This window comes from Nematolebias whitei, chromosome 11 (assembly GCF_014905685.2).
Source record: "Nematolebias whitei isolate Nwh7 chromosome 11, NemWhi1, whole genome shotgun sequence".
NCBI lineage: Eukaryota > Metazoa > Chordata > Actinopteri > Cyprinodontiformes > Rivulidae > Nematolebias > Nematolebias whitei.
In genome coordinates, this window is record NC_056508.1 from 29113564 (window position 1) to 29123359 (window position 9796).

General features: G+C 36.9%; 1 protein-coding gene across 1 annotated transcript; it reads left to right on the plus strand.

Annotated features, from left to right (window-relative positions):
* The first annotated feature begins 699 nt into the window (after positions 1 to 699).
* On the plus strand, positions 700 to 2456 carry LOC119416920 (potassium voltage-gated channel subfamily A member 10). The gene has a single exon (XM_037684116.1). It carries the CDS (start codon positions 744 to 746, stop codon positions 2454 to 2456), a length of 1713 nt encoding a protein of 570 aa, XP_037540044.1. The 5' UTR covers positions 700 to 743.
* The last annotated feature ends 7340 nt before the right edge of the window (positions 2457 to 9796 follow it).

Genomic DNA, 9796 nt, shown 5'->3' on the forward strand with positions numbered 1-9796 from the left:
CATATTCTATCATGACTGCTTAAACAACACTTGTTTTTAGAACGGAACAGAGTGAAAGAGAGAAATTGAGCAAGTCAGGTAGAAGGCAGGAGCAAGAGAAAATTCCAGTTTTTGGAGAACATTTCATTGTGTCATAGAAATACAACAAATATTGTTTCTACAGTCTGTCATTGTGTAGGCAGTGTGTTACTGTATGTCAGGAACTGTGAGAAGAGAAAGTAGCAAACATCAAACAAAACACTGTTTTTGTATAAACCAACATTTGTCTGGCTAAATAATATCTGATCTTATTTAAAATATATTTGTCATTTTGTCTTCAGGTTATTATTATTATGAAGGCATATTGTCTTTTAATACATTCAAAGTACAGAATATGGATTATTATCAAAAGACAAATTAAAGTAGACATACTATAAAACACTTTAATGAATTTGCCAAACTTTTGGACTAATAACAACAAAAACTCTTTCAAATAACAAAAGTCAAGAATGAAAACAAAATTTGGTTTAAACACATTAACTCACCAATTCTCTTTTTTTTTCTTTTGTTTGTTATTTCTGTAGGTGCTGACTGGAAACTAGAAAGCTGACTTTCAGTTTGTCCCATGAGTCTTACCATAGACTCAATGCTGTGGCTCATTGATGCTGCTGCTCATTTTGGTGACTGAGCTTTCCATCCTTTTATTGTTGGAGTCACTGTCTTAACCTCGTAGTCCAAGGCTTTACACTGGCTGAATTACAGCCATGGATGTGGCCTTGGTTGACTTTGAGAGCCTGGAGGACCTTGATGGCAGCCTTGAGGATGAAGTGGACACCTTTGCTGATGAGACCACGGCTCTCACAGCAGATGTGCCCCCAGAGCACAACAGCCCAGACAACTACTTCCTACGAGCTCCTCAGCTGTCTTCTACACCCTCCCATCCCAGCCCTTTGCCCTCCTACATCTGGGAATCCACCTCTTCATCGCCCATTCCACAATCACAAACACTTGGAGTACCTCATTCCCCAATGATACCATCCCCAAGCAGAAAGGGGCACAGCAGTTGTGCCAGCATGATCTCTAACTGGAAAATGCTGCTTAACAGTGAAGGGGGAAAGGAAAGTGAGACAATATTCAGTCAGCTTACTAAAGAGTTTTATGAGGATTTGTTTGGAGATAAACGGGGTTTGGACGATGGAGACCAGAAGATCATCTTCAATATTGCTGGCCTTCGTTTTGAGACACAACTTAAAACATTGGACCAGTTTCCTGAAACACTTCTTGGGGACCCTTTGAAGAGGATGGACTACTTTGATCCAATGAGGAATGAGTACTTTTTTGATCGGAACCGACCAAGCTTTGATGGGATCTTGTATTACTACCAGTCTGGGGGTAAAATCAGAAGACCTGCCAATGTTCCCATTGATGTGTTTGCTGATGAAATTGTATTCTACGAGCTTGGGAGCGAGGCCATGGAACAGTTCAGAGAAGATGAAGGGTTCATAAAAGATGTTGACATCCCACTCCCTAAAAATGACATATCCAGGCAGTTCTGGTTGTTGTTTGAGTACCCAGAGAGCTCCAATGCAGCACGTGGTGTAGCCCTCGTCTCTGTCCTTGTTATTGTCATATCCATTATTATTTTCTGCATGGAAACGCTACCAGTATTCAGAGACGACTCTGATCCAGTTGTTCCCTCCTTAAAACATTTCAACCAATCACGAGGTCACAATGCTGCATCTCCATCTAAGCTCAAAACTTTTTCTGATCCTTTCTTCTTCATTGAGACTGCCTGCATTGCTTGGTTTGCTTTTGAGCTGTGTGTTCGGTTTGTAGCCTGTCCAAGCAAAAGGGAGTTTTTCCACAACCTCATGAACATCATTGATATTATATCTATCGTCCCTTATTTTGTAACTTTGATCACAGAATTGGCCACAACCCCAGAAGAGAGCTCAGGACAGAACATGTCCTTGGCTATTTTACGTATCATCCGCCTAGTCAGGGTGTTTCGTATTTTCAAACTCTCACGTCACTCGAAGGGGCTGCAGATCTTAGGGCAGACTTTGAAGGCCAGCATGAGGGAGCTTGGTTTGCTCATCTTCTTCCTCTTCATTGGAGTGATCCTCTTCTCCAGTGCCATCTACTTTGCTGAAGTAGATGACCCTAAAACACAGTTTGTCAGCATCCCTGATGGTTTCTGGTGGGCTGTGGTCACCATGACCACTGTAGGTTATGGAGATATGTGTCCCATAACCTTAGGGGGTAAGGTAGTGGGCACTTTATGTGCCATTGCAGGTGTGTTGACAATTGCTTTGCCTGTTCCTGTCATTGTTTCCAACTTCAACTACTTCTACCACAGAGAGACTGAAGCAGAGGACAAGGTTCCCATGGCAGAGGCTCTCCAGCAAGCACTGGAGGTTGAAGAAAGTAACAAGCGAAGTAGCAAAACTTCACTCAATAAAGCCAATGGCATCTAGCAGAGTGAAGGACAAACAACTGTAGATGAATACAGAGACTTTTCACTGAGATGGATTTATCTGGTGTAAAATCCAAAGAATGGTCTTACGGATCAATGAAATACTGTTCCTGTGGAAAATGTGTTTTATAATAACAAACAGGAGTACCACATTTACCTCTTTTGTTTTGATCAATGGAAATACATGGATTTACTTGTGGATTCACCACAATCATGCTCAAAAGTCTGTGACCATATGTATTTATTATTTCTGGTTTACAGGCAGTTAGAATTCAGATGCATCAACACAGAATTTAATCCTTTAAACATACTTGTTGAACATTAAAAAAAAAATCCTTTTTAACTTTGTTCTTACTCTTATTGTCTTGGCCGCTACTCATGTGATGTATTTTTTCTTTACTAATGTGATTTTCTGAAGGACTCAGTGATCTCTGCAACCGTAAATCACAAGTTTCAGGTATTCTTAAAATGTCAAATGTAATTGAAGGTAAAGAGCACAAGCAAATGTCACAAGCCAGTCATGTGGTTAAAATTGCATCACGTAGCTTATGGAAATGATCTTTCTACTGCTACTAAAATCCATTTCATATCCTGATGCATGCTCAATAATCCAGGTAGAAAAATCCAAAAAAGTTCAATCTGGTCCTCTGGACATTCAAAAAAACAAAAGCAAAACAAAGCAAAAGAAATCTAGAAACGTTTTGTCTCTCATCCAAGAGACTTCCTCAGTCTGAGGTGCTGTTTTCAGCTCAGTCTCTTAAATAGCACCTTCTTAGAGTGGATCAACCAGTTTGCTGCTGACAACCAAAACCACCTCAGACTGAGGAAGTCTCTTGGATGAGAGACAAAACGTTTCTAGATTTCTTTTGCTTTGTTTTGCTTTTGTTTTTTTGAATGTCCAGAGGACCAGATTGAACTTTTTTGGATAAAATCCATTTCATTTAATCATCACGTAGTATATATTTATAGAAGCATGTTGGGAGCTGACCGTGTATGTCTCCTGTGCACATTATTTGTTTTTAATTTATAATGGACCAAAGAAACTGACAGTTATAAGATAATTTATGCCCTTCTCATAACATTTTAATAAATGCGGCTTCTAAATGTAGCAAGGGACAAAATTGTTGTGCAATTGGATAAGAATAAGGAAAAGTTCCTAAAAAGAGACTAATTGCAACAAAAACAAATGTTTTCATTTGTGCAGAATGTTTCTTTTTAAGCCCTGCAGTGTTTATTTATTGATAAAGATATTACTGTTTAATGTATTTATTCTCTGCTGAGATTTTAAACATAATTCTCTAATACAGTCTGTTTGAGTCTGAATCATTGCAAACACATGATGCAGAGTGCCTTAACTTAAGATTTCAGTCTAGTTTTCAATTTGCCATACACAATCTCAGTACAATACCCTTATTTATTAAACACTTATGTCCACTATTTTTTTTTTTTTTCAGTGTTTTTCATGACACTGTTTCTGGTTGGGCCTTTGTTAGTTTCCTAACAAGCAGTCTAACCAAGAACTCCATTCTGATCTGAAATAAATTTGAAACTTTCTAGGGTTTATCGAAGACCACCGGTCAAAAAATTTGAATCTTTGATCATTGGACTCATATTAGAAATATATATTTGTACATTTTTTTTACCTTTTGCCTTTTCAAAAAAAAAAAAAAAAAAAACCTCCCATGGTCATATAAGAAAACCTAAACTGAAATAATTAACTGTAGCTTGTATTTAGATGAATGGGTTAGTAAAAGGAATAAAGGGAACTGTTAAAGGACTAGGGGGTCAGTGGACCAACATGTTCTATGATTCAACTTATAAAACACATGTAATTTATGCTGTGTCAATGAAATATGTTGGATGCTTCAAGTTTACATGTTTTCCTATGGCAAAATAAACTGTTGAATGCAAATGATGTGTTGATTTATAAATATATAGTTATTTAAGCATGTATTTGGACCCATGCCTCTATTTCTGGTTGTGCCAGTTGTCAAAATATTAGACTTTAAACTTGTCAGGTATGCTGAAATAACTTATCAGTTTGTCAATCAAGTTAAAAAATATACAGACAGCAAAAAAAATTATAAAGTAACAGTTACTATATTTTTTGTGTTGTGCTTGAGCACCAGCTTTCTTTTTTTCTTTAAATGATCAATAAATAGATTGTGCCTTTGGCATCATAGTCCCTTGCCCAGACCAAAGGCATGGCAGTCCTTCACTGGGTACTTAGTATGGACTATTAGCATATTTTATCTATTGGGTCTTTGTGAAGCATTGCTCACATAATTATGTGCAATAAATGCAGATGCAAAATGATGAAGGAAATTATTTTCATAGCTGAAAGAGATCTTAACCTACAAGATCGAGGATGATGACAGATTGACTGAAGCTTCAGAAAGGTTGTATGCTTCATATTTCACTTCTAGTCTGTAACACAACTTAATGGTGACATGTGAAATTAAAGCTCACCGGTCAAGCCTTCAAGTCAAAATCAAACATTTGAATGTTTTCTGTCCAGCACACCAGTACCAGTACTGAAACCTATGTTATTAAAAATGTATCATTTCTGTGACTATTGTAGAGTAGCACACGCTTTACAAGTTAATTTTCAACTTGCTGCTTTGTTTTTAATAAATTTAACTCATTTTAGAAAAGGCTTCTGTTGCTGAAAAATAAATTTTAAAAAGTCCATGAGTAATTTTTAATAGCAACTATAACTTGTTATTATAAATAAGCAGATGCTACATTTGCTTAGAAGTTCGATGCATGCAAAATTGATCCAAGTACAAAAATTACTCCAGGACAAACTAGTTGTAAGGAGATCAAGACATGGTTCCAGTTAGGTGCTGAATTTTTAAACCCAGCAGTCTACACAGGTGAAATATTCTGCCTTCTGAAAATGAATGCTAACACTTGATGTGAAAAGCTGAAGGTGACATGTCTGGTGTTTTAAGTGTCGAGCCCACGTGCAAGCAGAGGCAGGAGGACTCTAGAGGTAAAACAATAATGATTTATTTTACAAAAACAAAACATAATGCTGACGGGGCAGCAAAACTTACGTTAACAAAAAGAGGAGAGCAGACCAGACCATAGACACGGTAAGATGGGTATGATAATTCCCGGACACCAAGGGAGTGATAAGACAGAAGCTTTACGAATGAGGAGAGAGGGGACACCTGGGATGAGTGGGATTCGGATCAGCTGTGAAGATGAGGAAAAATACAGAGAGGTGCAGACAGACAGGGCAGACAATCGTCTCAGAAGGGTTAAACATTTCCTAAAAATTTTTTTTAAATTTTATATCAAAAAGTCTCAATCAATTCAAAAGCCAAAATTAAACATCATTAAAATGTGATGAAGTGAATATTCAACACAATCTGCTGGCTTCCTTGGATAGATAACTTTTACTTATTGGCTATTATAATGTGTTTGAATGTTTCTGTTCAGTGCTCTGAGACGACTTCTGTTGTAACTTGGCACTATATAAATAAACTGAACTGAACTACAATGAAGCAGCATGCATGTTTAATGAGTTCATTTACAGCATGCATGAGTTCATTTACTGATCTTGTCAGTATTCTTGTTGAAAACAACTTTCCATATTAATTACAAATAGTCGTTTAGCTAATTTGAACAGCTCAGATCATGGCTGCAGGGATCAGTGGTCAGCACTGTTGCCTCATAACACGAAGGTCCTGAGTTCAATCCCTTGTTTGAACCTGGGCTCTCTCTGTGTGGAGCATGTTCTCCATTTGTGTGTCAGTCATATTTGTGTGTTTTCTCTAGATACTCCGGTTTCCTACTACAATCTAAAAAAAACGTGCATGTTAGACTGCTTTTAGGCTATGACCTGTCTTGCAAAAGAGATATGTGGTCTCAATAGAATGTATCTAATTAAATAAAGGTAAATAAATATAAACAAAAACCTCAATGTCCTTTTACTCACTTGCAAATCTTTTAAAAGAGAAAAGTATTTCTGCTCAGACCCTTGGTTTAATTGTAAACAAATACATGAATGTTACTGCAGTATAAGATTTAACTATTTTATTATTGCATCATTTACACTTATGTGAAAGTTATGAGAAAGTATTTCTTCCCATAGTGATGCAAGTGTGTCTGTGTAAAAGACACAAAGGAAGTAAGAGAACTGGTGTTACCATTCTTGCATTCCATTGGTGATCCCCTTCAGGTAAGAGAATCACCTCGGTTATATAAGATTTCCTCATTAGTTTCATTAAAGTGTCTCTGCTTTCACTCTATGGACACAAAGATAGGAGGTCACATGAACAAAGCATGCATTCCCTCCTATTACTGTAAGTCCTTCAGACACTAACAAGGTGTCAGTCACTGGTTCACATGGAACTGTTTGCTATTTATAAATGCTATCCAGGTAAAGTGATACTGTTTCCTTTACTCAGACATTTACCCCTCACTTCAGATGGAGTCAGATAACCACAATACAGTACTGTACAGACATGGTGCAAGTAGAAACTATTACAACCATTTTAGGTTCTTTTCAGTGGCTTTGAATGTTGTCAGCCCATTAAATGGACGTTATTAGTTGTTATCATCCCCATAAGTTGCGTTCAGACTGTCCCAGGTGTGTTCTTTTTGCTGTTAAAATGCAGCTTTGCCCACATCTAAAACCACATTTTTTTTGTTAGCTTTATTTAACCCTTTTCCTAAACCTAATCTTACACCTGACCTTGAGCACGGACCATAAACTTAACCCTCTGACCCTTGACCCTTAACCTAACCACCTGACCCTATTATCAGCGATAAAAATGTACCAGGAGGGACAGTCTGAAAGCAACCTATGGAAATGATAACAACTAATAACGTCCATTTAATGGCTGATAACATTCGAAGCGGGTGTTCTTTTAAACTTTATTGTTTATCAGACTTATCTTAACATTTTAAAAAGAGTCTACACACCAAAGCCCCGAATGGAAAATCAACAACATTTCGTGGATTACAGATGACAAGGTAAAATATAGTGTGGTAGCATTTAAGAGTCATTTCCATCACATGTTTCAAGTACTTGTAGATCATGCAAGATTTTTGTAACATTGTTAAATAAGGTAGAGGGCAATAAGGAATACTTCCTCCATTACAAAACTATTCAGACCCTACTTTTAGAGTATAATCGAAGCACATTTGGCATCTATAACAACCTCACATCTCATTGAAAAAGACAGAATGAGCATGGGACACATATTGGAAGGTCTTTTGATTCATCTCAGCAAATAGGATTCTTAAATTTAACTGGAATAGATGGTTAGTAACACACTCCATGCTTTCTGCTCTTTATCCAGGAAAATAGAACTCTTGTCCTGGACTAAAACTGTTGTTTTGGAGTTCATATATTTCAGGTATGAATTACAAAAATGTCTAAAATACTAGCAAGATAAGATATATAAAATTAGATCAAAACAACTTATTTTAGTAGTTCATATTCAGCTATGACAGCTATTTATAAGTTAAGGCTAAGGTTATCATATTTGCAAGATATCACACATGAAGGTTTATCTAGCAGCAGCAGAATGCAATTATACCATCTTAACAACTTTTTTTTTAAAGAAAAGACTTATTAGCAATGCAAATCAAAACATTCAGGGAACTTTGGAGCTGAATTTTATTGTCACATTACAACTTGTTCAATGTTGAAAACACAAATATCTTCAACAGACTGAATGCTGTTGAACTGCAACAGATGACTCATCGTTTTTTACCTTTGCCATTTAACTATAGTGCATTTGTTGTATCAGGTTATGTTTTATTTTTCAAAAAAGATAACCAACCCTTTAAATGTATAGCCAAGGCTAAACGTTTAAATGCTGTGGTATGGCCACAAAAACAAGGAGCATCCGAGGTCAGTGAGTGAAACAGAGCTGTAAATGAAAGGAGAGAAAGGAGGGGTGAATGACGCTTAAGAAGAAACAAGAGCTGTGAGTTCACACGCTACCTAGTCTGTGGTAATGGACTGTAAACCCTGGGATGTATTATAAGTACAAAAATAGTAGGTGGTGAGTAAAAAAAAAAAAAAATCTGTGAAACACGCATACAAAAAAATAACGTAGATATTGTTCAGTTTCAAATGTTTCCACATTTCTTCAGCAATATTAAGATTTTTACACAGGCCTCAAAAGGAAAAACAGCAAACATTTATTTTCATTAATCTATTAATTTAATTTGCTTATTTGTGTTCAAGTCACAAAGGTAGCAGGTCAAGCAGAAAAGCAAGGGCATTCCTTTTCCCAGGAACATTTAGTTCATCTGGGGGGGTCCCGAGGACATCCCAGGCCAAAGAGAGTATACAGTACTTTCCCAAAGAGAGTATACAATACTTTCCCAAAGAGAGTATATAATACTTTCAGCAAGTTATGGGTCTTCCCTGTGGTCCCCTCTGCTGGCTCTGTTTCAGCAGCTCTCTGACCTGAATACAAAGCTTTTTACCTTATGTCCAAGGCTGAATCCAGCCACTTAAAAATATGATGCATAATAAGGGCAGAATAAAATGTTCTAGTCAATGGCTAAAGAAGAAGAAATAACACATGAAACAAACCAGTGACAGCTGACAGTTACAAAGGTTTACAGTTCTTGTGTTGAACTTTGTGTGATGAACAAGCTGAAACTTCACAGGGGAAGATTCCTGTCAAGTGCTTAAAGATGCATGAGAGTGCTTCATCATTAACGAGATGATGGAAAGTTCCACAGCCGAGTTTGAGATAGAAGAAGCAAAGAGGATAACAGTCGAGACACGAAGACACTAAAAGCCAAAGTTAGACAGAAGGGTTGTCACATGAATGAATATGAATGACCCTCCTCTTTGTCTTGTGTCTGGCTTACATTACGCCCCTAGAATATTTCATAAACTGAGCGAGCAAATGAAGATTGTGTCATCAAAATCAGATGTGGAGAGTTTTACAAAAGCAGATCAACAGAATTCTGAATAGACATCTATTCTAAAAGTTGAACATGATAAAGCAGAATTTGCCCACCCCTCCTGAAGATCCACAACATCATCTGAAGCAACAAGCTTTGCTAAAATGCATGAATAGGAAGTCGAACATTCTGGAAAATAAAATGTCATTCTTGAAGAAGGTTTTTTCCAAACCAGTAAAAGTTAAAGGGGTAAAAAAGGGAGGGATACAATAATTTAATTTGCTCACTGGCAGGATATTCAGCCTCATCTGCTGGCTCGTAAAAAAACACCACAAATTATGTGGAAAAATAAGAAGTTTCTAAATATCTCTGCACAAATGGTTCTCTTGAATAATATAATTTGGAACAAAACTGTGTTTCACTGCACTCAGTCATGAAATTAAGACAAAAAGCTAC

Coding starts and splice junctions, on each gene's coding strand:
- LOC119416920 (XM_037684116.1), top strand. CDS start 744: ATGGATGTGGCCTTGGTTGACTTTGAGAGCCTGGAGGACCTTGATGGC.